Raw genomic sequence first — 13,354 nt, forward strand, 5'->3', positions numbered from 1 at the left:
TCATTCAATTAGCAGATAAAATGGAGATAAGTGGGCTGGTCAAGTAAATATGATGAAATGGGTCATTGCTGGGTATAGCACAGAACCTCATCATTCATTAAAACACCAACTGATGCAAAAAGCCCCAAAGGATGTTTGAGAAAATCCTTCAAAAAGCACCCAAGATAACATGCCAAGGCTGCAGACCCTAGGTTAATTTTTTTGAAAGCTTAGCCGATATTTGCTCTGGGCTGTGTAACTGTCACCTCTGATCTATCCAGGTGAATATCAATATTAATAGTTATGGAATTAATATAATACAGGCCTTTGCCCTCTCCTCAACTTTGTTCATTCTTCATATCAGTCATCTCCTGCATTCATCGTTCAAGTCTTTTACTGATGATTTCACTCTACATTCAACCTGTTTCTGATTGCACATCATCAGTTCTAACAGCCTCCAATCCTCTTGTCAAACGATGGCTAAAACATGACATCCTGATCTCCTCCATGACCTTCAATAGGGCAATGAAGATCTTGTTTCAATTCCTTTGAATACGGTGAGTTTCTTTATGTATACCTTACAGGACATCATTCTTAGTCCAGCTACCAACATTCTTAGCCTTGTTATTTCATCTGACCTCATGTGAAACTCCTGCATCTCCTCTACTAATAATGCTATCTCCAGGAAACTTAATTTCCTCCTTTGCCAGGGTCAGCTCAGTGGAAGCACTCTCATCTGAGTCAGAGGGCTGTAGCTTCAAGTCCCACCCAGAGACTGACCACACAATCAAAGCTGACACTTAAGTGCAGTACTGAAGGAGTTCTGCGCTGTCAAATGTGCAGTGTCCTCTCAAGTGGACGTAAAAGATCCCATGGCACTATTCTGAAGAAGAGCAGGGGATTTGTCCCCAGTGTCCTAGTCAATACTTATCGCTCAACCAACATCACTAAAAAAAAATTCTGGTCATCACATTGCTATTTGTGAGACCTTGCTGGCATAAATTGGCTGCTGCATTTCCTACAATACAATAATGACTAGACTTCAAAGATATTTAATTGGCTGTAAAGCACTTTGGGACATCCTAAAGTTGTGAAAGGCAAGTAAGTCTTTTATTCTTTTCATCCCAATGCCTCCTAACTCTACAAAGTGCAAGTGCATCCAAAAATAGAGTGCTGCACCCATATTTGATTAAAAAACTCCTCTATTAGCTCTCTTAAACTAAGGCAGAATATAAGTATAAGCTTACTGTCTCAAGGGCAACCCCACTCTTGCCTCCAGCCTTCAACCACTCTTTCTCCATCACAACCTTTCTTGTCTTTTTATCGATATCACTATTGTTAGTTTGCCTTTGCACGTTCCTGCTTTGTCCTTTCTAAGCTCCAAATTTACCATATTACAACTGTTTCCTCATCTTTACATTTTCACTGTGTTGAAATCAAGTCTTATGGCAGTCTCCTATCCTAACTCATTCTTTTTCATCCTTAAAACGATGGATCTCTTTACCTCCTGCACACTTTCTTTCCTCTACAATCTTCAGGCTTTTAAAACCCTAGCATTCCTAATTACTAGTTCCTGAATTACTTTTTTTTTTAAACTCTTTTTACTATTAGTGATGTCCTATGCTACATGTCAACAAGTGTGAGGGGTTCATGAACTTTTTTGTCAATAAGATCGAGACCATACATTCAGCTGCCTCTGCTTCTTCCCTTCCTTCCCCTAGCCCACTGGGTCAAACATCCTCTGAGGCGCCCTCCTAGCCCGAACCCTGAATTAGATTATTTCTCTAGTTTCTCTCCTATCTTCCCTCATGCCCTCTGCAAGCTTATTTTGTCCTTAAAACCCACCTCCTGCTCCCTCAAACCGACTCTCACTAAACTGCTAACCACTGAACTTCTATTATTGGCCCCCATTAGCTGATATTGTTAACAGTTCTCTCTCCTCAGGTACAGTCCCAATCTTCTTCATATCTGCTGTCAACACCACTCTCCTTAATAAATTAGGTTTCTGCCCCAGTCATAGTACCAAAACAGCTCTTAGGTAGTCACACGTGACATCTCACATGACTGTGGCAAAGGTAAAGTATCTCTTCTCGTCCTTTTCATCCTATCTGCAGCCTTTAAAATTCTCCTCCAATACTTCTCCACTGTGGTCCAGCTGCGTGAGACTGCACTCACCTGGTTCTATTTTTATCTATCCAGACATAGCCAGAGAATTACCTGGAATGGCTTCTCTTCCCGTTCCCACATCGTTATCTCTGGTGACCCCAAAGGATCTATCCTTGGTCCCCTCCTATTTCTCATCTACATGCTGCTCCTCGGTGATATTATCCGAAAACACAGTGTCAGATTCCACATGCATGGTAAGGACATCCGCTCTACCTCACCACCATTTCTCTTGACCCCTCCACTGTCTCTAAATTGTCTAGCTGCTTGTCCAACATCTAGTACTAGGTGAGCAGAAATTTAATTCAACCAAATATTGGGAAGACCAAGACCATTGCCTTCGGACCCTGCCCCAAATCCCATTCCCTAACTATCAACGCCATCCCTATCCCTGGCAACTGTTTGATGCTGGTAGTACAATTTGTTACAACATTGTTGTTTTAACTCAGAGATGTGGTTTCTCCAGCCGCCTAGACCTATGAGATTGAAGCTCTTCTCTCGCTAATTGTAAAGGTACCACGTGGCCAATCACAATCAAAGTTCTTTTGGTGTTTATACCTACAGTTTGACACTAGTCGCAAATCACATAGGAGATGTCGAACGATGACTCTCATTGGAAAAGTACCATTTCACAAAACGCACTAAGAGATGTTCTTCTGAGGGTGAACTTGGGACACATTTCAGGAAGGTATTTGGCATGATATACCTGTGCTGAATGTTTCGTTGCTGACCGTGAGTGCCCCAAGTAGAAAAGTGCTCTATTTCCCATCACTATCAATCTAATCATGAACACTATCTATACATATATTCTTTTCTTTTAAATATCATTTATTTACAAGGTCGCTAGATTGGGAGGGAGCCATCTTTGATTGCATGTCAGTTGCAATATGAAATTCATCTCAATGTGCGAGAACAGTAATGTGGTGCATGTGACGGTTTTCATGTTTCTTTTTTAAACCTTTCAGAAAGCTTCAGTGCAAAGTCATGCTGTGAATTATACATTTCCTTCAGCTGTCTATTGTGTACTAGGAAAGCAGTTATTGAGATAGTTCAATGCTTATAAACAATACACAATTCAAGATTTAAAAAATATTCAAGATCATTCCAACAATGATGGAGATACAGTAGCTGCAGTAAGAACTGCTTATGTTCATGGAATGGAGTTGATTGTGATTAATTTGGTGAACAGGATTTTTTAAGTTGTACAATTGATCATGCGTCCCAGTCTCACTCGAGCCTAAACAGCCCATTGTCATTACTACTCAATACTGCAATGTTTTGACAGACAGTCAGTTAGTTTCATGGTCGATTGTATCACCAATTGAGACCCAAAAAGAACAGCAAAGCAACAGGACTCATCGCTGGTGGTCAGAGCGCTGCTCCACACAGCTGTTCCTTTTACAATTCCAGTACAAGTGGACTTAAGTTGAATATTATGAAATTCCCCGTTTACGGTTAATTGTGTATAAAAAGATACGATAAAAGGTCCCACCAGAAAACCCAGGAAGATTTTGAGTTATTTATATACACGAGTAAACTTCGCAAAGGATGCTGTTCCCTCCATTTTGGAGAAAAATTAGTTCAATACAAATGAATATGCTTCACCCTAGGTATTCAGGAGATTAACATCTTCTGTCAGTTGCACCACAGTACTTCACTCAGAACTTCTGAGATGCATTTATCAGTACAGCTAATGTACAACCGCAGACAGCTCTCTCCCATCCAACAGCTGTGAAAATATTTTTATAGGCCATTTAAGTGTAGCAGCAACACAAATTAACAACAAATGAAAAATAACAATGTCCCAAGTGCAGGTAATAATAACCACCGGCACCATCTTTTACATGCCATGTAGAATGTGACAGGATAGGTTGAGAGATAATGGGCCAGCTCTCTACAGCACCAAGAGACTGATAATTTAGTTTCTCTTCTGACAGTTATGGCTGCAATGCAGCTGCAGCAAAATCGAATCAGAAGGAGTAACCCTTTCCCAGCGAATCATGCTGAATGGCAACATACAGCTTGTACTGCTTATAATGTGGAGATTTGCTACAAGTCAAAATTTGCTCTTCCAAACAAATAATCAGTCGGCGAGTGGTTTAAAAGAACCATGACAAGAACTACATGGATAGCTTTGTTGGAGTGGAGACTTTAAAGTTGCAGGGATTTTACTAACACAGGTTATATGAGGATGTTTTGTAATGATTCCCTGCAAATTCAGGACATAAGGTGTCATGTCCCATAGATTATTGCAACTCACTTGAGGGACAGGTGGGTAGTTTTCTTGCAAATGCCTTCCCTCAGAGTTTAACCCTTGCAGACACGGGCTCAGATTTTCTAACATTATCGCACTGTTTGTTTTTGCTGCTTTGTGTCAGTTCTGTGTTGTGGACTGTCCTCTGTTTATTAAAACAACTGAACGTCAGTGACCGATATCCTCCCCATCACAAAGATGGCCTGCTTCCACCGCCATGCCAATCCATCCTGTTTCCACCGCCATGCCAATCCATGGAAATCTCCATAACATCCTCAACTGTCTGCAGCCAACAATCTCAATATTTTGTCACTTCCAGACTCGACAATTCTAATATGCTCCTGGAATAGCTCCCATCCCCACCCTCCATAGTCTTCAGATCATCAAAACTCTGCTGCCCATATCCCATCCTGCATTGTCCCACTCATCCATCACCGTGTGCTCACTAACCTATTTTGGCTCCCAGTTCCCGATGCCTCAAATTTAAAATTCTCATGATCAAGTTCTTTCTTGGACACATCCATCCTCATCCCCTTAACCGTCTCTAGACTAAGAACCCTCCAAGAATTCTGCACTCCTCCAACTTTGGCTTCCTGTATATTTCGGCCCACCACTGGCAGCAGTGCCTTTAGCCATCTAGGACCCAAGATCAGGAATTCCTTTCTAAAACTCTCTACTTCCCTCCCTTCCTTTAAGACCTTCCTTAAAATCCAACTCGTCAACCAAAATTTTTAGTCACCATTCCTAATATTTCCTTCTTTGACGGCATCAATTTTTGTCTGATTACGCATCCATGATAAAGTCACTATATAGACACAATTTGTTGCTGTTATCAAGTTGTTTTTGGTTTTGATGGGCACCCTTCATACTATCGGGTCACCATTATATATCTCCAATGAAATCTTAAAGTAGAACCCAACCCATCAGATATCTACCAGCCCATCACATATTCCTGGGGAAAAGGAATGAGTAGAATATGCATACATGGTTTAGTGGAGAAAGCACAAAGATAACTTAACCCAATTTCAATCTGATAGGTACAGTATTTCCTGTACTCAGAATTTGCATTGTTAGACTGAATAAGGCCAAAACCAAGGGTAAGAGCAATACCTGATATATAAGCCCCTTAAGGACCAAACAGCCCCTTTCCTTGTCTTTTTAAAAAAACGTATATAGTTCTTCCTGAATTGAAATATACTTCCAAGCATGAACAAAGCCTGGTCAATGAAAGACTAATAACTAATTAGCAGGTATAATGTGAGTAGCTTCAGCTGACTCATCCTTTACCTTTTCTCCAATGAGGAGTCACCTAGAAAATTTTTGCCTTTTCCATTAGTGGGAATGGCAAGAACTATTAACTCAGCAGGAAATGGAGGTAAAGAGTAACCAACATTCTCTAACGCTGGTGAATTAGAGCATAAATACTAAACACCCAGCATTGCAGCACTATGGTGATCTTTGCGGGGGGGGGGGGGGGCGGGGGATTTTAGCAGGGCACAGGTCTTCTGCTTGTCCACCACAACTTCAGTGGAAGAGTTGCAAAACCACAGAAGAAAGTATGAACGGTTTTTATGCCATTTTTCTGAGCTTTTTCTGGCTCTTCCACTGAAATTATGGCAGCCAAATGGGTGGAGCCCTACAAAAATTCACTTCTTTATCTTGCAGTAGTTTGTTAAGCATTGTATTCTGCAAACATAATAATTAATACAGGAAGAATAAATAAGGCTTTTCTCTATCTTTGTGCAGTGTATTTTGGAAATAAAGTGGAAAAGTTTACTACAGTTCTCAAAGTGGTGTAAATATACTGCTCTTATCATCAAGCACAATGACATTTGCTGTAGGTGTTGTTGACAGTGATTACCTGGCATTGCATGAATAAGATCTCCACACAGTACAAGGAACTTGGGTTTCAGTGTTAGCTTGTTGATAGCCTGCACTGCTTGCTCTGTGAGCTTGATCTCTTCCTGCCATTCATCACCTCCATTATCGCAATCTCCAACCTCCCATGCTTTCATAAGGCCAAACTGGGGATCGGCTCCTTGTATGAAGTAGAAAGGTCCTTTCCAATCACTTTCTTTCTCTAGGGAACAGGTAAAAAACAATTTGCATTCAGATTCATGACATCAGCACACAGAAATAACAAATACATAACGAGAAGTTGTTTCCCTGAATATGGCGACACCAGCTGCTGTATTACAACAGAGACAGAAGCAAGAGGGAAAGGTGTAGAGGTAAGCACAGAGCAGGAGAGAAAGACAGATGGAGCAGGTGAAAAAGGAAAATGTCCATTATTTTGCCCAATGAATGAAACGCTAGCTTTAAATGCAGCTTCCTGGTATTGACAGTTTCTTTTAAAGAGACCAGACCTTCTCTTAAAGGACTCAAGGTTTTAACTGGAGTACACAAAAATAAAAAAACGGCACATATCATTGGATTTATTTTTATTTTTCAAGATGAGGGATGTCAGTGCACGGAAATAGAATACCATACTACTTTTCTCAAGTATCAGAGCCAAACACTCCAAAATCAAGTGCAGTAACATCAAGTGTGAGGAGCTCATTGATTTGTTTTTCGCCAAGATTGAAACCATCTGCTCCACTGCCTCAGCCCTCTATCACGGTTTGGGATTCTTTGGCCAATTTTACACAAAAGGAACTTGGATACGAGTTTCAGGTCAGCTCCCGTAACGTGTAACAGTAGGTGGACAAATGGTAATTAGAATGCAAGATTAGAAGTCATTCCTCTTAGAGGCACAAACAACGGACAAGTTGTTAACGAAGTCTGGTTATTCTGAGGTACTTTACACTTTGGTGTTGGAAATTTTTTTGATATCTGTGGGGACAGTGAGAAAGACCTTTAAAAATAATCAGAACATTAACACAAAAGGAATCGGATAAAAGCAGCTGGATAGAGAGAGGGAGAGAGAGAGAGAGAGAGAGAAGGAGAGAGAGAGTTTCTACCCTGTCATGAGACTAGGTAGCAGAGAGCGAGAGTAACTTTTTACATTAAGGACTCACTAGGGTAGTCTAGTGTTCATATATTCTTTATTTATTTAACAATATGCAAACACAAGCTGTACTAATTGCATCAAGTGTTTCTCATCATTCTCAGTATTCCGTACATTTGCCTACTGTGACATAAAGCAGCTTACAAATTGAACCAAATGACACCTCATGTAGCGTTAGCAGCATAACACACTGAAATCTAGTTGGCATCACAATGAAGCTTCATTGTTACGCTCCTAGGTTCCAGCACTGTGTTAATAAAAATATAGAGTAATGGGTGTCAACTGCTATAAAAAGTAAACAGCAAATTGCTTAAGGGAATGATTAACATCACTGAACCCACAAAGGCATCTGTGGTAGATCTGAATTGTAATACTCCTCCCCCCAGCTACACATGTGCCTCTACTACCCATCACACCACCCATCCCAACCCCCACCCCTCTTATTTTATATCTGGTTTCTGGCCTGTGCAGTGTCACACTGGTCAAAGTCACCAATGACATCCTTTCTGACCACAATCGTGGCGTGCTATATACTCCTTGAACTACTCAACCTCTCACTAGTGTTCAACACATCCTTGCCTCTCCTCCATGATCCATCGATCTGTCTTGATGTAGCCAGTGCCTCTCCTGTCCTTGATTCTCCTCTTGGGCCTGCAAAATCAACTCCAGTTTTCATCCTTGCCTAATTCTAATTATAGGTCATTGACCTCAAACATTAACTTTGTTTCTCTCTCTGTAGGTGCTGCCTGACCCGCTGAGCATTTTCTGCTTTTATTTCAGAGTTCCAGCATTCACAGTATTTTATGCATATTAATTGCCGGATTTAGATAATTCAAGTTCGTTTGATATAGGACCTTTACAGCTGGGAGATAGGAGACTTTTGTTCCATCAGTTTGGACTGCATTCAAATCTATTGAGCCTATTTTTAAAAAACTAATCGTTTTCCCCACCTGCGGCTCTCTGAAGAAATGGAAGATCAGCGAGATTGACACAGTGCTCTATTTCTGTCAGCTCAATGGTTTACGATGCTGTGACGATGCAAGTTAGAAGATTAATAACCAACAGTTTGAACTAATGTTTTTTTAAAAAGGGACTCTCCAGAGTTTAGTGAAATTAAATGGTTGAACTTAAAGTTGCAGTTTGTACCATTTCAGCTTCAAGTAAAAATGTTTACATTTTGTCGCATCTAACAATACATCGTACAAAAAATCTAAACATTAAATAATAAAGCATTTGTTTAATAGTAATGATACTCCTCAGTACCCTACAACATAAATGTATAGTATTGCCACTCGAAGGCACCTATTGGCTCAGAATTTGCTGTAGCAGGGCTTCTAACAGCATTTGCTGTTAATTAAACTTGCCCCTGCACCTTTCAGCTCAAAATATTTGCCCAACATATTGCTGAAAGCATGAGTCGATAACAGCACAGTGAGGGAAACAGGATATCTAAGACTTCAGTGAGCTGAAGAAGCAACAACTTATCTCCTTACCCAATGAGATTTAAGATTGGGAAATAAACACAAGAAATATTGAGAAGGATGGTGAATAAAAGGCATAAAAATTTAATGTCAAATCAAGTTCAGAAAGTGACATAATGCGAGGAAAAGGTTGGTTTAACAGAGAGAGAGAAAAAGAGACAGAAAGAAAAGCATGGTTTTTTAAAATTAGTTTTACATTTTTAAATCTCCATGAAAAATTCAAAACCTGAAGGGAGGAGACTCCACACTTGTAATAGTTAATTTTTGGTACCAGAGGTTGATTGGCAGTTACACTGGCACTTTTTTACATTGTTAAAAGGGTGCTTACACTTTTAATGGCAATTCTCAACTTTGAGGTGCGTTTAATGGGCAAATACAACAGGTTCTTAAGAAATAAAAGCAAAATATTGCGGATGCTGGAAATCTGAAACAAAAACAAGAAATGCTGGAAATACTCAGCAGGTCTGGCAGCATCTGTGGAGAGAGAAGCAGAGTTATTCAGTTATTATAATAGACCTGAAACGTTAACTCTGCTTCTCTCTCCACAGATGCTGCCAGATCTGCTGAGTATTTCTAGCATTTCTTGTTTTTATTAAGTTCTTAAGAAATGGAGGCGCTAAGGGCAAGATAATAACAGCGAAACAGCACACTTGGACAGCAGTATTCAGACATTCACATCTAATCACACTTTTGATCCTCAACTGAAGTTGCTGCACCATTTGCCCATAAATAAATAGTCTCAACAATGTTTAGACGGCAAATTCCAGCCTATGATCTTCCCTATTCCACCAAGTGTACAATTCCTATTTCAGATTGGTTTCTCTTGATTTGATTTACAAAATTCAAGCTGTCTAAATGGATCTAATACTTTACTGTGCAGGTGTGAATCGCAACTGAATAACAGAAATCTATCATAAAAGCGAAGTACTGCAGACGCTGGAAATCTATTAGTTTGTTGAGGATGTAACTCACAGTGTAGAAAAAAAGGGGACCAACAGATGTAGATTATTTGGATTTTGAAAAAGAATGCAATAAGGTTGTTGCACAAGATAAAGGCTCATGGGGTTGCGGTCAATATATTATAGGATTGGTTAAAGAATAGAAAACAGAGAGTAGAAATAAACGGGTCCTTTTCAGGTTGGCTTGCGTTCCTAGTGGGATACTGCAAGAATCAGTGCTTGGGCCTCAGCTATTTGCAATCTATATTAAATGACTTAGATGAAGGGACTGAGTGTAATGTATCCAAGTTTGCCAACAATACAATAAGCTAGGTGGGAAAGTAAACTGTGAAAACAAAGAGTTTGCAAAGGGATGTAGACAGGTTAGCTGAGTGGGCAAGAAGGTGGCAGATGGAATTATAATGTGGGGATTATTCACTTAGGTAGGAAGAATAGAAAAACAATATTTTTCAAATGCTGAGAGGAATTTGGGTACAGCAAGCAATTTGGAATGCAAATGGTATGTTGGCCTTTATTGTGAGGGGTTTGGCCTACAAGAGTAAGCAAGTCTTGCTACAGAGTTTTGGTGAGACCATACCAAGAATACCTAGTAGATTGCTACTTGGGATGAGAGGGTTGTCCTGAGGAGAGATAAAGTAGAATAGGCCTATACTTTCTGGAGTTTAGAAGAATGAGATTTGATCTCATTGAAACATATAAGATTCTGAGAGGGCTTGACAGAGTAGATGCTGAAAGAATTTTCCTTAGCTGGAGAGTCGAGAACTAGGGGGCATCGTCTCAGCATAAGGGGATGGCCATTTAGGACAGAGATGGGGAGAAATTCTTCCATTCATAAGGTTGTGAATCTTTGGAATTCTCTGCCCTAGAGGGCTCTGGATGCTCAGCCACTGAGTATATTCAAGGCTATGATGGATAAATTTGTGGACTTGAAGGGAATCAAGGTGCATGAGGATTGGGCGGGAAGGTGGAGTAGAGGCTGAGGATCAGCCATAATCTTATTTAACGGCGGAGAAGGCTCGAGAAAGATGATAACCTACTCCTGCTCCAATTTCTTATATTAACTACTTCATCACATGACAGCACAAATACCTAGTTGGGCAATATATTCTGAGGCACACAATCAACAAATGACTATGGTTCACAGGAGAACTGAAACTAGATATTGAGAAAACCGGACATAAATCTCCTTTATTCTGGTTTATTGCAACTTGGTAAAAGTTCATGGGGGTAAACTACACTCGCATATATCTCAGTCAAATACAGGATTCATGATCGTTCGCACAGTCCAACCTCAGCAGATGCCAGTTTATTTAAGGGAAAGCCACACATCAGATTTGTTCCGGACTCAATTAGCCAAGAACTTCTGCTGGACTCATTTCTGATGTCAAATAATGGACAGCAATTCTTCCTTTTGTCTACTCCATATGCTTAAAAATGAATTTCTCATCTCGCTTCACTTTCCCCTGTCTCTTTACCAGATTTATGCAGAGAGCCAAAGCTGTTTAAAAACCACACACACATAACGGGCTGGATTTTGGAACATCAGGTTCCAAAGCTGGGGAGGCCTGAAGATGGCTCCGGATGAGGTTTGCAACAGACCTCGACACTGGGAGGGTCCAGCCTGATCCTCCCGGCGGCGTTGGTGAGGCTCCTTGGTTGGCCCTCACGCCCGGTTCCTGGACAATGGGACCACAATTTAAATATTCAAATGAATAATATTAATAAATATAAATGTACTTGCATGTGATCTTGAGGGTCTGTCGCGATCTTCGGTGTGGCAGCCGGCACTCTCACGCCTTCAGCTATACATGTCTCCAGACCCACAGCAATGTGGCTGATTCTTAACTGCCCTCTGAAATGGCCTAACAAGCCATTCCGTTGTCAAGGAAAATTAGGGATGGGCAACAAATGCTGGCCAAGCCAGTGACGCCCACATCCCTTAAAGGAATAAAAAAAGATCCCCGATCCCCCGGTGCCACACTGGTGGGGAGGCGAGAGGAGTTAAGTTTGCTAGTGTGGGTTGGGGGGTGGGGGGGGGGAGGGAACGGGGTCAAATATACGTAATGGGTGTAGGGGATGGTGGGAAGGGTTGATCTTTAAACTTTGTGCAGTTTTGGGGGTGGGGGGAGGGGAAGTCAGATGTAAAAGGTATGTATTTTTTGCAGGGGTCAAATAGTTATTGTAATTGTTATGGGGGGGTTTGGGAAAGGGGCATTAGAAATTTATTTATTTAATTTTGGGAGGGTAGGACTTTAAACATTTAAATTGGCAGCAGGGCTGGCTGTCCTTTATAAATGGTGCAAGTACCTGCGCACAGGCGACTAACGTCATTGCCGGGGATGGACAGCCTGCCCCCCTCCATGAGACTGGGGGGGGCGGGGGGAGGGGCGGGGCAGCCGCACCGGCTATTTAAATGAGCTACCGCGCTTGAGATTGCAGCGGCTCTTTGGCATGTGGCCCGCACAGGCGGGCTGCCAAAAAATCCAACCCAAGGTTTTATAAATAGGGACACAGAGTACATAGAATTTACAGTGCAGAAGCAGGTCATTTGGCCCCATGGGTCTATGCCAGTGTTAATACTCCACACAGGCCTCCTCCCATCTTACTTCCTCTCACCTTGTGCTTGAACTACAGGTGGAGAACTGTATCCAATTTTGGGTGCCCTACTTCTGTGAAAGCCATGGATGATACCAATGATGACGCTTTACTTATGAGGAGAGACTAATGAAACTGGGCCTTTTTCACAATAACAGAGAAAGCTACGAGGAAAGATAGAGACATTCAAAAGCCTGAACAGTTTTGATAAGGTAAATCGGGAAAGGGGCCTTTTCCACTGGGCGGGTAACAAGAGGTTGTCATTATAAAAATAAGGAAGGTTAAAAGAATTTTTATGTAGCATGTCCAACCAGAAATAGTGGTAGAAGAATCCGTAACAGTTTTTAAAAATGGAATTGCCAATCAATACTTGATAAAGAAAAAATTAAAAGCTGTGATGAAAGGCAGAGCAATGAGACTAAGAGAATAACTCTGTCAGAGAGCTGATGCGTGTAAAATAGGTCAAATGCTGTAAAATTCTATGATTATAAAAGAATAGGACCAATTGTGGTGGGTAAGAACACTGCACAAAATGGAGGACGGAAGTAATCATGTTGTAACCCTGAAATTCAATAGTAGACTCTGTCTCCCAACTTCACAGCAGCATTATAATACAATGTGTGACTGTCATGCAGGTCCCCACCTGCCAGGAATGAGGCACACATTATTGCACCACATGAACATTAAAACTTAACATTTCTGCTGGGAAGAAAAGGCAAACTATTACAAGGGGTTGCCAAGCCCCTGACTGGAAAGACATTTGCATAGTAACAGACAGTACTTAGAACGGACAAAGGGACCACTCCCTGCTCCAATCTAATCCACAATGGACTTTTGATTACCAGATGTTGAAGGTGGAAAGGCTAGCATTCCAGGTTAACTGCTAAGATGGCCGAATACACAGACAGATGTGGTC

The 13,354-nt window shown here is 41.1% G+C and overlaps 1 protein-coding gene across 1 annotated transcript in view; it reads right to left on the reverse strand.

Moving 5' to 3' along the window:
• The window catches only part of cpped1 (calcineurin-like phosphoesterase domain containing 1), a 223,930-nt gene that overhangs the window by 184,749 nt on the left and 25,827 nt on the right, over positions 1–13,354 (reverse strand). Inside the window, exon 2 of the mRNA XM_068056253.1 lies at positions 6,258–6,476. Within this exon, the coding sequence (XP_067912354.1) occupies positions 6,258–6,476 (219 nt within the window). The remainder of the gene's footprint in view (positions 1–6,257; positions 6,477–13,354) is intronic.

This window comes from Heterodontus francisci, chromosome 24, assembly GCF_036365525.1.
Source record: "Heterodontus francisci isolate sHetFra1 chromosome 24, sHetFra1.hap1, whole genome shotgun sequence".
NCBI lineage: Eukaryota > Metazoa > Chordata > Chondrichthyes > Heterodontiformes > Heterodontidae > Heterodontus > Heterodontus francisci.